Source organism: Bombina bombina, chromosome 2 (assembly GCF_027579735.1).
Source record: "Bombina bombina isolate aBomBom1 chromosome 2, aBomBom1.pri, whole genome shotgun sequence".
Lineage (NCBI taxonomy): Eukaryota > Metazoa > Chordata > Amphibia > Anura > Bombinatoridae > Bombina > Bombina bombina.
Genome location: NC_069500.1, coordinates 204,620,759 through 204,638,120, shown reverse-complemented (window position 1 = coordinate 204,638,120; position 17,362 = coordinate 204,620,759). Strand labels below are relative to the sequence as shown.

General features: G+C 39.9%; 1 protein-coding gene across 2 annotated transcripts in view; it reads right to left on the bottom strand.

The window, feature by feature from the left end:
- ZFYVE16 (zinc finger FYVE-type containing 16) overlaps positions 1 to 17,362 on the bottom strand; it is a 645,028-nt gene that overhangs the window by 470,852 nt on the left and 156,814 nt on the right. For both annotated transcript variants that reach the window (XM_053701456.1, XM_053701457.1), the window contains one exon: positions 3,905 to 4,059. In XM_053701456.1, coding sequence (XP_053557431.1) covers positions 3,905 to 4,059 — 155 coding nt within the window. The remainder of the gene's footprint in view (positions 1 to 3,904; positions 4,060 to 17,362) is intronic.

The following is a 17,362-nucleotide window of genomic DNA, read 5'->3' as shown; positions in this document are numbered from 1 at the left end:
TGGAGTTTTTCAAACACACTGTCTGAGTCACTTGAACTCTCTTATAGAGTACATATTATGGGGACATGACTAATAGGTTCAAAATCAGGACATTATACATGTTAGTTATATGTACAATTATAACAAGTGAATGATAGAACATCAAATGTTAAATACCACAATTGCCAGACTCAAAAGCACCTTAGACATTTATTACAATGAATAGTGACAATGAGAAATAAAAGAACAAACCATCTATAGAAAAACAGCATATGCTATACTAATGCATCCCTCCAGTAGCTCTTGAATTGGACACTTACCCCCTCAAGAATGGCAAGGCAGGAGAATCTAAAAAATCTTAGTTGTAGGAGAACATGCTGAATCCTGCCAGGAGACAGGTTCTGTAAGCAGGAGAAAGAGCGCAAAGGGAGCAGGTGGTGTTTCCGCCCGGTGCAGTACAGAGACTCATAAGGCTTAAAACAAACTGATAAAATTGAAAAATCTACCAAATAAAGAAAAATAACCCCCAAAGAAGGTTCCCCCTACTACTGCCCACCCCAGCAACTGTACTTTGAATGGACCGATGACTGCAGAGAGTCTTCAGCAGTTCTTAAACGGCTACACCTTCAAGTTTTCAAAATAGTAAAAAAATGCTCCATTTGTCAGAGAAGTACTTACTTATAGCCTGCTGGCTATGTGAGTGCTGTATAATGACTAACCTTTCTGTTATGCTCAGTGGAGGAACGCTTCAGTCAGGTGTCTGCAGCTGAATCCAGTAGAGCCCATCCAGTGCATGTACAAGTACAGCAGAGGATCTCAGAAAAAATGCAAGTTGTCCCAAAGGAGGAGGAGGGAAAAGTCCCTGCAATGTCTGGAAGGTAACACTGATAAATGTGACAATAGCCACTAGAGGGCGCTATAGAACAATCTGTGATATAAAAAAGGATTGCAATGACCCTCCAATAAAATTAAGCTCCAATACTAAATAACAATTCTCACAATGACCAAAACCTAGCAGGATGACCCCTTGCTAGGGAAAATATGTTACGAGCGCTATTGCTATTATAAATGTGTTAAAAGCGATGTTGCTATTAAAAATGATTAATATAATAATGAAAGAATCTATATATATATATATATATATTTATTTTTTTAAATTATGAAGCTGCACCTCTTTAAACCATAAACTCTAAGAGCTATGAGAACAAATGCAACAAAAATGTGTAAAAACACAAGAGGGCGCTAAAACTTACTGAATGGACACTGTTGAAATAAATTGCTACAAAATATAATAATCTCTCCGAGACCCATACAGCATTAAAGTGCATAATGTAAATGGAAAATGGACCCTCACTAAATGTTAATATTTAACTATAAAACAGTTCACAGTGTATGTTCAAGGAGGACCAGACCATAAAAAATATATTAAAATGTTCCAAAGTGGAATCTCCAAACTCTGTGAAATCCTTCTATCGCTTTGTTGCAGCAGGTGAATACTCTTGCTGAGCACACCAATGTGCTGGTAGGAACGGACTGGCTATCTGAGCAAACCAGCTTGCTCTCTCCGGTGGGCACTCTCCCTGCGGCGATGAACAGACTCCTGGTAGCTTGCTTCCTTTGATAATATTTCTCCAAGCAGCGGTCAGGAATGATAGGCTTACTAGCTTTACTCCCCACGGATTGGTAATGAGATAACTCACTTAATGTATAGGACCTTCAAACAGCAGACTGCTGCTCCTCTTTCCTGCAGTGAGGAAGTGAAGACCTGGTCAAAAGGAATCAAGCTGCCAGGAGTCTGTTCATCGCCGCAGGGAGAGTGCCCACCGGAGAGAGCAAGCTGGTTTGCTCAGATAGCCAGTCCGTTCCTACCAGCACATTGGTGTGCTCAGCAAGAGTATTCACCTGCTGCAACAAAGGGATAGAAGGATTTCACAGAGTTTGGAGATTCCACTGCTGTCGGCAGGGAACATTTTGGAACATTTTAATATATTTTTTATGGTCTGGTCCTCCTTGAACATACACTGTGGACTGTTTTATAGTTAAATATTAACATTTAGTGAGGGTCCATTTTCCATTTACATTATGTCTGGAAGGTAGTTATGGCTGAAGTCCCTTAGGGAGATACTGAGCACATAAGGTATTCCTGTGTCCCTGCATCATACAGAGTGCATGGAATTTCTTCTTTGCTTCTTTCTGAATGTCCCAAAGATAATGGGCCTCACACATTGGTCTAAGCCTCCATAAAATAATCCATAAGCAAGTAGCTGGAGCACCTTTATACCCAACCTCTTCCTGAGAGGCCAAAAACAAAACTGAGAAGAGATGGAAGGTGGAAAGGATTAAAGCTTGTGTGGGTTCTTGGCCTCCTCCTAGCTGGGGGTGGGGGGGGGGGGGGGCGGAATTAGATCCCACATGTTATGGATTCCTATGGACTAGCATCATCATACAAAAGAAATTAATATTTCTTTTGATAGTAGATAAACGAAGGACTGGCAAATTCTGTATTATAATACTTACAAGTCTTTTGTCCTACCAAGTAAAGCAACAAGCATCCAGAAGTAGGCTGACTTTCTGACACTCCAGAAACCCGAAAACACAACCCAAAATAAACACACAAAAAACACAAGAAAAAAAACAAAACAAAAAACTGGTTGCCAGTTTCTGAAATTTCACAAAATAAATATGTTCTAAAAACTGGATAGAATGCATCCATGCTAGAAAGCAGGCAGGAAACTGTTAGGTGTGAAACAAGGGGCCACGTTTCATATCCTTTCTATACATGCAAGATAAAGGTTCTAGCCATGTAATGCTGCGTTCACTGGAATTAAACTTTTTTTCACGATTATAACAGTGAGAGCTCTCTTTGGCCTATCTTATATATCAGTAGTGGGACGCACCCCGGAGCATATTAGTATAGTGAGTGCTGGACTTTTGCACATACAAACATACATACATACAAACATACATACACACACACACATATATAATATTTATAGCACTGGAACCAAAAATAGGCCTGGGCATTTTAAGGCAAAGCAGCCCACCCCCCATATACATGCACACAAGCACACCACACATACACACCACACTGCAAGCATTGACACATACATACACACACAAAAAACATACAGTTATAGTTGTGTATGCTAGAAGACAAAATCTAAAGAAGTGAACATTTTAAATATTTTCTTATTTAGCCAGAAACAGTTTCTTTTGTTAGATTAGAATTATGGTGAAATTCTCTCCAAATACTGTAATGTACATTATTTTTGTCAAGATGATAAAGCTTATTTGTAATACAGGTGATAGCTGTATCGTATAATTGGTTTATCACATGGGCTTAGTAATATATTGATTTAGAGATATATGTATGTGCATGTGCATGGTAATGTTAACACTGTGTTTCTATGTTTGAACCTAATAAAAATTAAATAGAAAAAGAAAAAATTGTGAATGCTTTCAGTTTTTAAAAACTGTATTTTTTAATTTGTATTTCAAAAAAATAAATTTAAAAAAAAAACACACACTCAACTTTAATAAACTGTACTGTAGAAAAATTATACCAAGTTAGAGTGTGTTCCTGGACCCACTAACAAGCTATCTATGTTATGTAGGCAGCACTCACACAATCCTGAGAAGAAAACCATAGTACCTAGATTAGGATAGGGTTAATATGTGGAAGGGTAGGAACGTCCCGTTCTGACAGGCACACAGCCGTTTGTCAAATAAGTTAGGAGGCAGCCTGTGCACATCTGTCAGGTCATAGTGTCGGCATAAAGTTAGTCAGACTCCTACAGAGGCTCCAAAAAGTGCCGCCCCCTCCCAAGTTGCCGCCCTAGGCCCGTGCCTTGTCTGCCTAGGCGGTAATACGCCCCTGATTAAAATAAATACTAACTCTAATAATAAGAACAACTTTTCATCTCACCATGGTTGGAGACTCTGGAGAGAGTAGGTTCGTAGGACTTAACTCTTGAGAGGATCTTTTGACAGCTGATGAAAGCTTGGTAGTATCAGCAACTTCACCATTGGGCAGGAGGCCATCAGCAAACCAAACTCTCTTTTGCTCTTTCTGAACAATCCCTGCAGAAATCAAAATAACTGGCATCAGATGGTAAATGCACTGTGCTTGTTTGACCTACACAGCACAGCTAACTGGCTCTGGATGTATTTCATGTATAGACAGATTAACATGCACATCTAGCCTGTAAAGATACTAAATTTGATTTTGCTTGTACACAACAAACACCACAACATAAATAGACACAAAAAGGTTACAAAAAATAGAAAGATTACAGGACAGAAGATACAGGAGTGGACATGCAAATATGAAAAAATTAAAACTATTGAAATGGTTAACAAAACAGATTAAAAAAAAATACCTATACTCAACTCAACACAAGCCAAAAATATAGATGTATTTACAACAGAGCCATCTCACATTACAGAAGCATTCACTATGCAGAATTACTTTTAAAAGGGATATTAAACAGTAAAACAAAATGTATGCTTACCTTATAAATTATTTTCTTTTAAAATGATGAAGATCCACAGTCCTGCATAACATATGGGGTATATTTTCCGCCACTAGGGGGAGGTCAAGAACCCATATCAATGTTTAAAATCCCTCAAACCTCCCTTCTCACTATTAGTTTAACATATAGCCGAGTAGAGAATAGGAAACATACAGAGGTGTCATTAGTACTGTCGTAAACAGGTGGGGCCTGTGGACCATCATGATTTCAAAAATTTCTCAGGTAAGCATATATTTTTTTTATTATTTTTTTTATTTTTTTAAAAGGAAAAAAGAAGGATGATGGTCCACAGTCCTCCATAACATATAAGATTAACACCCAAGCAGATGGTCTTTGTTGGGGAAAGGGTGGGACAATTTCCTATGAAAAAGGAACAGATAAAGCAGACATTTGACCATTTAGGAAACTAGTGGACAAACCTTTAGTTTTTACAGGACGGTCTTGATAAGGGATTCTAGAAATCCTAAAGGAATACAAAAAAAACACCACTCAAAATATGTTGACAGATAAACTTTTCCTCCTTCAACAGGGGCCAGGGTTGAAGAGGCCGAAGAATCGCTCAAAGTTCCAATATGTTTATTGGTAACCTTGCCTCTAGAGGTGACCAAACTCCTTGCATTCTTCAAGAAACCCAGGCCGCCCCCCAGCCTTAGAGACTGGCGTCAGATTGTCTGACAGAGAAAACCCAAAAGTAAGTTGTTCCAAATGTAGCCAATTCTTTGACCACTGAGGTAGCAGACAATTAAAATGGTGTCAAGTGAAGAGGTGCAAAAGGAAATGTGTATGAAGCAGCTACCACAAGACCCACCACCTCCATGCAATGGAGCACTATGTAAGAAGACACACGCCCTCTGAATCTTTATTTTGCAAACTTCCGTCAGGAATTAGATGCATAAGTATTTAGTTTACTATGACTCCTATAAATGCTACTCTTATAACAGGATATAAGCAGTCAACAAGTGTGGAGGAGCCACACGAAACATGTCTGCAGTTGCCGTTAAGAGACCCCAGATTGCCAATACAGAGCTGAGGCTCTACTTGTTTTTATGTGTCCATAATAAAGAATAGCTTTTTTATCTTTAAACGTTACCCTGGCTGCTTGCTCCTTTCCTGTTTGAATGTGAAGCCCGGAAGTCACTGGGGATTTGCTGAATTGTTTGCGCCTTGGACGTAGGCACTCTTGCTGGGCTCCAAACAACGGAAGTGCAGGTACAGAGAGAAGTGCTAACTCTGAAGACATGCTGCTCGATGTCACGGACCCCCCCGGATTGGCAAGTGCCGATTTTTCTGTTTTTTAGGATATAAATGAGCTTTGGGTACATTGATTTTCCAACCAAGGTCTTGAAGGAAGACAGAAGCTTGTGAGTATGAGCAATAGCTAGTGACAGGAAATAGTCTTGCACTAGCTTGTCGTCCATATACGGTGCAACTGAAACGCCCTGAATTCTGATCACCGCCAAGATTTTATCCAACACAGAGTGGCAAACTAACAGTGTTTTGCAGAAATGCAAACCTCAGGAACTGAAAGTGATCCATGTGCATAGGGATGCACAGATATGCATTCATATGCCATAAACTGACCCTTTTGGATTAAGGGTAAAATAGTGTGAAATGTTCCCATTATACAAGTGGGAACCCTGACAAAAATATTTAGGGCTAATACATCTAGGAAAGGTGAAAGGTTTTACTCAATCTTTTCATTGTCCAGAGAGGCAACACTGGTACTAGGATTAATTATTCCTATATGCTCCAAATCCTTTTATAAAGGCTGCTGCCTTTGAAGGATTTCTGGCAACATGAGATAGGACTGCTGGTCAATATGGAAGACTCTGCTTCAAAGAGAACAAAAAGAATCAGTCTGGATATCCAAGCCATTTTTCCTGATGAATTCTAAATATATAGTCTGTACATGACATAAGCATCAGTATGTAGTATACATGTATATACTTAAGCATACACACATATTAAGCTTATCCTGTGGCCTTACTGACTAGAGAAGCACCACATAGACCAAAAAGGTACACAGTAAATACTTGTAAATCAATATCCAGAATATGCAGAAACTACGTATACTTGCAAAGTGAATACACAATGTACATTGCTAATGAAAATATTCATGAATTATGTTCAGTATCTGCATGATAAATGTATGTGCATACATATCAAATTACCCATACAATAGGTATAAAAAAAGAGATATCAATATATTTTCTCTCTAAAGTGTCTCCACTATTAATGAAAATATTCATGATTAATGTTCAGTATCTACATGATAGAACCTTTATGCATAGATAAAAATTACACATAACCTAGGTATAAAAGAAATACTAATAGACTTCCATCTCTAAATGATCTCCACTGTTGTACTAATGCCAGTAATATGCATAAAAGGTATATACCTATATTTTGAAAATATAATAATGTACATAACTGTACATGAATTACAATACTGTATAATATTCCAAAGAGCATAAAATGTACAATAGTATATAAAATGCAGACAGACAAAAAAAAAATGTATGCTTACCTGATAAATGTATTTATTTCCGGACATTGAGAGTCCACAACCTCATTCCAATTACTAGTGGGATATTCTCTACTGGCCAGCAGGAGGAGGCAAAGAGCACCCCAGCAGAGCTGTTAAGAATCACTTACCTATAACCCCCAGTCATTTGGCCAAAGGGAAATGGAAAAAAGAAACCACCACAAAAGGTGTGGAGGTGCCTGAAGTTTAACAAAAAATACTGTCTAATTTAAGGGTGGGGTCGTGGACTCTCCATGTCCGGAAAGAATGAAATTTATCAGGTAAGCATACATTTTGTTTTATTTCCCAAGACATGGAGAGTCCACAACGTAATTTCAATTACTAGTGGGAACCAATACCCAAGCTAGAGGACACGGAATGAAAAGGGAGGGAGAACAAGACAGGCAGACCTAAACAGAAGGCACCACCGCTAGAAGAACCTTTCTCCCAAAAGAGGCCTCAGCCGCCTTGCAAATCTGTTCTATAAAAGCTTCATTTTTGAAAGCCCAAGAAGAGGAGACAGCCCTAGTGGAATGAGCCGTAATTCTCTCAGGAGGCTGCTGTCCAGCAGTCTCATACGCCAAACGAATCATACTTCAACCAGAGGGAAAGAGAAGTGGAGGTGGCCTTCTGACCCTTCCGCTTTCCTGAGAAACAAACAGGGCAAAAGACTGACGAAAATCCTTAGTAGCCTGTATGTAAAGTTTTAGAGCATGCACAACATCTAAATTATGCCAAAGACGTTCCTTATGAGAAGATGGATTAGACAAAGAGAAGGAACAACAATGTTATGATTAATGTTTCGATCCAAAACCACTTTAGGGAGAAACCCCAATATAGTACGAAGGACCGCCTTATCAGCATGAAAAATAAGGTAAGAGGAATCACACTGCAGCGCCAAGATATCAGAAACTCTGCGAGCAGAGGAAATAGCAATAAGGAACAAAACTTTCCAAGATAACAACTTAATATCTACAGAATGCATTGGCTCAAACAGAGCCTGTTGCAAAACTTTAACCACAAGGTTCAAGCTCCAAGGAGGAGCAACAGGTTTAAAAACAGGCCTGATTCTGACCAAGGCCTGACAAAAAGCTTGAACATCAGGCACATCCGCCAGACGTTTGTGTAAAAGAATAGACCTTCCTGGAGAAAATAAAATTCTAGGAATTCTGACCCTGCTCCAAGAGAAGCCTTTCGATTCACACTAATATAGGTATTTGTGCCATACCTTATGGTAAATCTTACGAGAAACCGGTTTGAGAGCCTGAAGCATGGTATCAATGACTGGCTCAGAGAATCCAAGTTTAGCCAAAACTAAGCGTTCAATCTCCAAGCAGTCAGCTTCAGAGAAATTAGATTTGGATGGAGAAAAGGATACAGAGTTAGAAGGTCCTTCCATCAGAGGTAACCTCCAAGGAGGAAGAGATAACCTCTTCACTAGGTCTGCAAACCAGATCCTGAAAGGCCATGCAGGAGCTATTAGAAAAACAGATGCTTTCTCTTGCTTGATACGAGCAATGACTCCTGGAAGGAGAGCAAAAGGAGGAAACCGGTATGCTAGACCGAAATCCAAAGGAACCGCCAGAGCATCTATCAGGGTGGCCTAAAGATCTCTTGACCTTGAACTGTACCTTGGAAGCTTGGTGTTCTGACAAGACGCCATCAGATCCAACTCCGGAACCCCCCCAGAGTTCTTTAAAAACACCTCCGGATGGAAAGCCCACTAACCGGGATGAAAAGTCTGTCTGCTCAAAAAAATCCGCCTCCCAATTGTCCACTTCTGGAATGTGGATGGCAGATAGGAGACAATCGTGAGCTTCCGCCCACTGTATAATACGGGTCACCTCCTTCATGGCCAAGGAACTCAGAGTTTCTCCCAGCTGGTTGATGTAAGCCACTGAGGTGACGTTGTTAAACTGGAATCTGATAAACCAGGCTAAATACAACTGAGGCTATCAAGGAATTCAAAAAATGCTCTCAACTCTAATATGTTTATGGGAAGAGAGGACTCCTCCCGAGTCCACAGGCCCTGAGCTTTTAACGAGCCCCAGACTGCTCCCCAGCCTAACAAGGTGGCATCCGTGGTCACATTTATCAAGGAGGGTCTCTGGAAGCATGTGCCCTGAGACAGATGATCCTGAGAAATTCACCACGAGAGTCTCTTGTTAAAGGATCCAAATCTATCCTCTGAGATATATCTGAATGGTCCCCATTCCATTGACTGAGCATGCATAGTTGCAGATATCTCTGATTAAATCGAGCAAAAGGAAGAATGTCCATGGAGGCAACCATCAGACCAATTACCTCCATGCATTGAGCCACTGATGGACGAACAGTAGACTGGAGAGAGGCATGAAGTGAGAAGTTTGGATTGTCTGACATCCGTCAGAAATGTTTTCATAGATAGGGAATCTATGATGGTCGCTAAGAAACACATCCTTGTAGCTGGAGCAAGGGAACTCTTTTCCAGATTCACTTTCCATCCGTTGGAATGTAGAAAAGACAACAAGATCTCTGTATGAGAGTTTGCTAGTTGAAATGATGACGCCTGAACCAAGATGTCGTCCAGGTAAGGCGCCACCGCAATTCCCTGAGACCTGACTGCCAAGAGAGCCCCCAGAACCATTGTGAAAATTCTGGGAGCTGTGGCAAGGCCAAACGGAAGAGCAACAAATTGAAAGTGCTTGTCTAGAAAAGCAAATCTCAGGAACTAATGATGATACCTGTGAATGGGAACATGAAGATACGTGCTCTATGGCCGTCATGAACTGACCCTCTTGGACCAAAGGAAGAATGGAACGAATTGTTTACATTTTGAAGGACGGTACCCTGAGAAATTTGTTGAGACATTTTAGATCTAAAATGGGTCGAAAAGTTCAATCTTTTTTGGAAACTACAAACAGATTTGAATAGAATCCTAGACCCTGTTCCCTTACTGGAACAATCACTCCCAGGGAGGAAAGGTCCTGAACGCAGCTTAAGAAGGCCTGTCTTTTTACCTGGTCTGCAGATAATCTTGAGAGGATGAATTTGCCCCGGGAGGATAAGTCTTGAATCCTATTTTGTAACCCTGAGATATGATGTGCACAGCCCAAGGGTCTGGGACATCACGTATCAAAGCTTGACGAAAAAAAGGAAAGTCTGCCCCCCACTTGATCCAATACCGGACCGGAGGCGAACCCTTCATGCTGATTTAGCCTCAGATGAAGGCTTCTTTGATTGCTTCCCCTTATTCCAAGGCTGATTGGATCTCCAAGAGGACTTGGACTGCTCCAGCTTGGAAAACTTTTGACCTTTGAAGTTACGAAAGGAACGAAAATTAGAATTTTGGTGTCATCTTCTTGTCTTGTGGTAGAAAAGACCCCTTTCCACCTGTAATTTCAGAAATGATCTCCAGACCAAGACCATAAAGGGTCTTACCCTTGTAAGGTAACGACAGGAGCATGGACTTAGAGGTAACATCAGCTGACCAAGATTTTAGCCACAGAGCCCTGCGAGCTAGAATAGTGAAGCCAGACATCTTGGCTCCCAGTCTAATGACTTGCATGTTGGCATCAGAGATAAAGGAATTGGCCAGCTTGAGAGCCTTGATCCTATCTTGGATCTCCTCTAAAATGAGCTCAGACAATGCATCACACCAATAAGATGCTACGCTTGCTACCGTAGCAATACAAACAGCAGGTTGCCATTGTAATCCCTGATGAATGTACATTTTCTTTAAACAAGCCTCCAGCTTTTTATCCATGGGATCCTTAAAAGAACAGCTATCCTCTAAAGGAAACGTGGTTCTCTTAGCCAGAGTAGAAATAGCTACTTCCACCTAAGGCACAGTGCGCCATGAGTCCCGAATGAAATCAGCAACAGGAAACATCTTTTTAAAAAATGGGAGAAGGGGAAAAACATAATTTATGTAAGAACTTACCTGATAAATTCATTTATTTCATATTAGCAAGAGTCCATGAGCTAGTGACGTATGGGATATACATTCCTACCAGGAGGGGCAAAGTTTCCCAAACCTTAAAATGCCTATAAATACACCCCTCACCACACCCACAATTCAGTTTAACAAATAGCCAAGAAGTGGGGTGATAAGAAAGGAGCGAAAGCATCAAAATAAGGAATTGGAATAATTGTGCTTTATACAAAAAAATCATAACCACCACAAAAAAGGGTGGGCCTCATGGACTCTTGCTAATATGAAAGAAATGAATTTATCAGGTAAGTTCTTACATAAATTATGTTTTCTTTCATGTAATTAGCAAGAGTCCATGAGCTAGTGACGTATGGGATAGCAGATACCCAAGATGTTGAACTTCCACGCAAGAGTCACTAGAGAGGGAGAGATAAAATAAAGACAGCCAATTCCGCTGAAAAAATAATCCACAAAGTTTTAATCTTATAATGAAAAAAACTGAAATCATAAGCAGAAGAATCAAACTGAAACAGCTGCCTGAAGTACTTTTCTACCAAAAACTGCTTCAGAAGAAGAAAACACATCAAAATGGTAGAATTTAGTAAAAGTATGCAAAGAAGACCAAGTTGCTGCTTTGCAATCAAAAGAAGCTTCATTCCTAAAAGCCCAGGAAGTAGAAACTGACCAAGTAGAATGAGCCGTAATCCTTTGAGGCGGGGATTTACCCGACTCTACATAAGCATGATGAATCATAGACTTTAACCAAGACGCCAAAGAAATGTCAAAAGCCTTCTGACCTTTCCTAGAACCAGAAAAGATAACAAAAAGACTAGAAGTCTTTCTGAAATCTTTAGTAGCTTCAACATAATATTTCAAAGCTCTTACTACATCCAACGAATGTAAAGGTCTCTCCAGAGAATTCTTAGGATTAGGACACAATGAAGGGACAAAAATTTCTCTACTAATGTTGTTAGAATTCACAACTTTAGGTAAAAAATTAAATGAAGTCCGCAACACCGCCTTATCCTGATGAAAAATCAGAAAAGTAGATTCACAAGAAAGAGCAGATAAATCAAACTCTTCTAGCAGAAGAGATGGCCAAAAGGAACAAAACTTTCCAGGAAAGTAATTTAATATCCAGAGAATGCATAGGTTCAAACGGAGGAGCCTGTAAAGCCCTTAGAACCAAACTGAGACTCCAAGGAGGAGAGATTGACTTAATGACAGGCTTGATACGAACCAAAGCCTGTACAAAACAATGAATATCAGGATGATTAGCAATCTTTCTGTGAAAAAGAACCGAAAGAGCAGAGATTTGTCCTTTCAAGGAACTTGCAGACAAACCCTTATCCAAACCATCTTGAAGAAATTGTAAAATTCTAGGAATTCTAAAAGAATGCCAAGAGAATTTATGTGAAGAACACCAAGAAATGTAAGTCATCCAGACTCGGTAATAGATCTTTCTAGACACAAATTTACGAGCTTGTAACATAGAATTAATCACTGAGTCAGAGAAACCTCTATGACTAAGTATTAAGCGTTCAATCTCCTTACCTTCAAATTTAATGATTTAAGATCCTGATGGAAAAATGGGCCTTGAGACAGAAGGTCTGACCTTAACGGAAGTGTCCAAGGTTGGCAACTTGCCATCCGAACGAGATCCGCATACCAAAACCTGTGTGGCCATGCTGGAGCCACCAGCAGTAAAAACAAACGCTCCATTAGGATTTTGGAAATCACTCTTGGAAGAAGAACTAGAGGCAGAAAGATATAAGCAGGTTGATAATTCCAAGGAAGTGACAACGCGTCCACCGCTTCCGCCTGAGGATCCCTGGATCTGGACAGATACCTGGGAAGTTTCTTGTTTAGATGAGAGGCCATCAGATCTATTTCTGGAAGCCCCCAAATTTGAACAATCTGAAGAAATACCTCTGGGTGAAGAGACCATTCGCCCGGATGTAACGTTTGGCGACTGAGATAATCCGCTTCCCAATTGTCTATACCTGGGATGTGAACCGCAGAAATTAGGCAGGAGCTGGATTCCGCCCATACAAGTATCCGAGATACTTCTTTCATAGCCTGAGGACTGTGAGTCCCCCCTTGATGATTGACATACGCCACGGTTGTGACATTGTCTGTCTGAAAACAAATAAACGATTCTCTCTTCAGAAGAGGCCAGAACTGAAGAGCTCTGGAAAATCGCACGGAGTTCCAAAATGTTGATTGGTAATCTCGCCTCCTGAGATTCCCAAATCCCCTGCCCTGTCAGAGATCCCCATACAGCTCCCCAACCTGAAAGACTCGCATCTGTTGAGATCACAGTCCAGGTTGGACGAACAAAAGAGGCCCCTTGAACTAAACTATGGTGATCTAACCACCAAGTCAGAGAAGATCAAACATTGGGATTTAAGGATATTAATTGTGATATCTTTGTATAATCCCTGCACCATTGGTTCAGCATACAAAGTTGGAGAGATCTCATGTGAAAACGAGCAAAAGGGATTGCGTCCGATGCAGCAGTCATGAGACTTAAAATTTCCATGCACAAAGCTACCGAAGGGAAAGATTGAGACTGAAGGTTTCGACAAGCTGAAACCAATTTCAGACGTCTCTTTTCTGTTAGAGAAAAAAGTCATGGACACAATCTATTTGGAAACCCAAAAAGGTTACCCGTGTCTGAGAAATCAAGGAACTCTTTGGTAAATTGATCCTCCAACCATGTCTTTGAAGAAACAACACAAGTTGATTCGTATGAGAGTCTGCAGAATGTAAAGACTGAGCAAGTACCAAGATATCGTCCAAATAAGGAAATACCGCAATACCCTGCTCCCTGATTACAGAAAGAAGGGCACCGAGAACCTTCGAAAAGATCCTTGGAGCTGTTGCTAGGCCAAAAGGAAGAGCAACAAACTGGTAATGCTTGTCTAGAAAAGAGAATCTCAGGAACTGATAATGGTCCGGATGAATTGGAATATGAAGATATGCATCCTGTAAGTCTATTGTGGACATATAATGCCCTTGCTGAACAAAAGGCAGAATAGTCCTTATAGTCACCATCTTGAATGTTGGTATCCTTACATAACGATTCAATATTTTTAGATCCAGAACTGGTCTGAAAGAGTTCTCTTTCTTTGGAACAATGAACAGATTTGAATAAAACCCCAGGACCTGTTCCAGAATTGGAACTGGCACAATTACCCCAGCTGACTCCAGATCTGAAACACATTTCAGAAACGCTTGAGCCTTTACTGGGTTTACTGGAATGCGTGAAAGAATCTTCTCACAGGCGGTCTTACCTTGAAACCTATTCTGTACCCTTGTGAAACAATGTTCTGAATCCAAAGACTGTAAATCAAATTGATCCAAACATCTTTGAAAAATCGTAACCTGCCCCCTACCAGCTGTGCTGGAATGAGGGCCGCACCTTCATGCGGATTTGGGAGCTGGTTTTAATTTTCTAAAAGGCTTGGATTTATTCCAGACTGAAGAAGGTTTCCAAACGGAAACTGTTCCTTTAGAGCAGTGCTTTCCAAACTGTGTGTCGGGACACACTAGTGTGTCGGCAGCAGTGTGTAGGTGTGTCCCTGCTTCAGCACAAATTTTTTAAATTTTTTATTTTTTTGGTTTCCGACTTTCTGCCTGCTATGCATATCACATGGTTGATATGTGATTGATACCTAGTGGGTCACAGATCATCTTAACCAATTGGCGCAGCTCAGTGGGAACTGAAACTATTCCCATTGGCGGCTTTGGCGGGACATTGGCTCCTGACTGCACGTGAAGTCTCCTTAATTGGCTCGTGACTGCATGTGTAGTCAGTGAGTGGGACAGCAGTGTGTTTGCAGCGCAGACAGTAGTCAATCGTACTCACGGAGCTCTGAGGGCGGCAGCTTAAATGCTGAGCTTAATTCAGAAGTCACAGTGTGGTATTTTTGCAGCTAGCTCCCAGTAGTGCATTGCTGTTCCTGTTCTTGATATATGGATAGGAAGTGGAAGCTTACAAATGCTTGATGATGAAATGTGCATGTCTTTATCTAATATTTCACCAAATATTCAGAAACTGTGTTCATCCTATCAACCTCATACACCCCATTAAAATAGTAAGTAGCTATTGGTGTTAATAAACTTATTTTTAATTCTTGCACATACATAATGTTACTTGTAAAAACATTTCATTATTATATAATTTATGTATGTGTCCGTATCTCTTAAAACAAGTTAATTTAATCTCCTTTTTGCTAATACAACTGAATTAATTACTGTGTCGCGAAATGATGTAGGTCTAAAAAGTGTGTCACCAACATGAAAAGTTTGGAAAGCTCTGCTTTAGAGGAAGGGTCAGGCTTTTGTTCCTTATTCTGACAAAAGGAACGAAAACAATTAGCAGCCCTATATTTACCTTTACATGTTTTATCCTGAGGTAAAAAGGCTCCCTTCCCCCCGTAACAGTTGAAATTATTGAGTCTAACTGAGAACCAAATAATTTATTACCTTGGAAAGAAAGAGAAAGCAAAGTTGACTTAGAAGTCATATCTGCATTCCAAGACTTAAGCCATAAAGCTCTTCTGGCTAAAATAGCTAAAGACATATACCTGACATAAATTCTAATGATATCGAAAATGGCATCACAAAAAGTTATTAGCATGTTGAAGGAGTTTAACAATGCTATAAGCATTATGGTCTGACACTTGTTGCGCTAAAGCCTCCAACCAGAAAGTTGAAGCTGCAGCAACATCAGCCAAAGAAATAGCAGGTCTAAGAAGATTACCTGAACATAAATAAGCCTTCATTAGAAAGGATTCAAGCTTCCTATCTAAAGGATCCTTAAACGAAGTACTATCTGCCGTAGGAATAGTAGTACGTTTAGCAAGAGTAGAGATAGCCCCATCAACTTTGGGGATTTTCTCCCAAAACTCTAATCTATCAGATGGCAAAGGGTACAATTTCTTAAACCTTGGAGAAGGAGTAAATGAAGTACTCAGACCATTACATTCCCTAGAAATTACTTCTGAAATAGCATCAGGAACTGGAAAAACTTCTGGAATAACTACATGGGGTTTGAAAACTGAATTTAAACGCTTAGTAGTTTTAATATCAAGAGGACTAGACTCCTCCATATCTAATGCAATCAACACTTCTTTAAGTAAAGAACGAATAAACTCCATCTTAAACAAATATGAAGATTTATCAGTGTCAATATCTGAGGTAGAATCTTCTGAACCAGAAAGATCCTCATCAGAAATAGATAAGTCAGAATGATGGCGGTCATTTAAAAATTCATCTGAAATATGTGAAGTTTTAAAAGACCTCTTACGTTTACTAGAAGGAGGAATAACAGACAGAGCCTTCCGAATAGAATTAGAAACAAATTCTTTAACATTAACAGGAACATCCTGAACATTAGATGTTGAAGGAACAACAACAGGTAATGGATTATTACTAATGGAAATGCTATCTGCGTTTGATAGCTTATCATGACAACTAACACAAACTACAGCCGGAGGAGCAGTTACCAAAAGTTTACAACAAATGCACTTAGCTTTGGTAGAACCGACATCAGGCAGCGCTTTTCCAGAAGTAGATTCTGATCCAGGGTCAGGTAGTGACATCTTGCAATATGTAAAAGAAAAAAAAAACATATAAAGCAAAATTATCAAATTCCTTAAATGGCAGTTTCAGGAATGGGAAAAAATGCAAAATGAAACAATGCTCTAGAAAACCAGGCGCCAAAGAAACATCCGCAATACACATACGTCAAAAATGACGTAATTACGTGAAAACTTCCGGCGCCAACTATGACGCCGGAAATGACAACATTTTTGCGCCAAAAAAGTCTCGCGCCAAGAATGACGCAATAAATAGAAGCATTTTCTGCACCCGCGAGTCTAACAGCCCGCAATTTTTGAAAAAAAGTCAATTGAAAATTTTAAGGTAAGAAAAATAAAATTTATATGCATTTTCCCAAAAAAATGAAAGTGACGGTCTGAATGAAGGAATACTGATTATCCTGAATAATGGCAAATATAAGTTTAAACACATATATTTAGAACTTTACATATAAAGTGCCCAACCATAGCTTAGAGTGTCATAAATAGAAATAAGACATACTTGCCCTAAGACACTCATCTACATATAGTAGATAGCCAAACCAGTACTGAAACGAGAATCAGTAGAGGTAATGGTATATAAAAGTATATCGTCGATCTGAAAAGGGAGGTAGGAGAAGAAATCTCTACGACCGATAACAGAGAACCTATGAAATAGATCCCCTAGAGGAAGACCATGGTATTCAAATAGGCAATACTCTCTTCACATCCCTCTGACATTCACTGCACTCTGAGAGGAAAACCGGGCTTCAGCCTGCTGCAAAGCGCATATCAACGTAGAATCTAGCACAAACTTACTTCACCACCT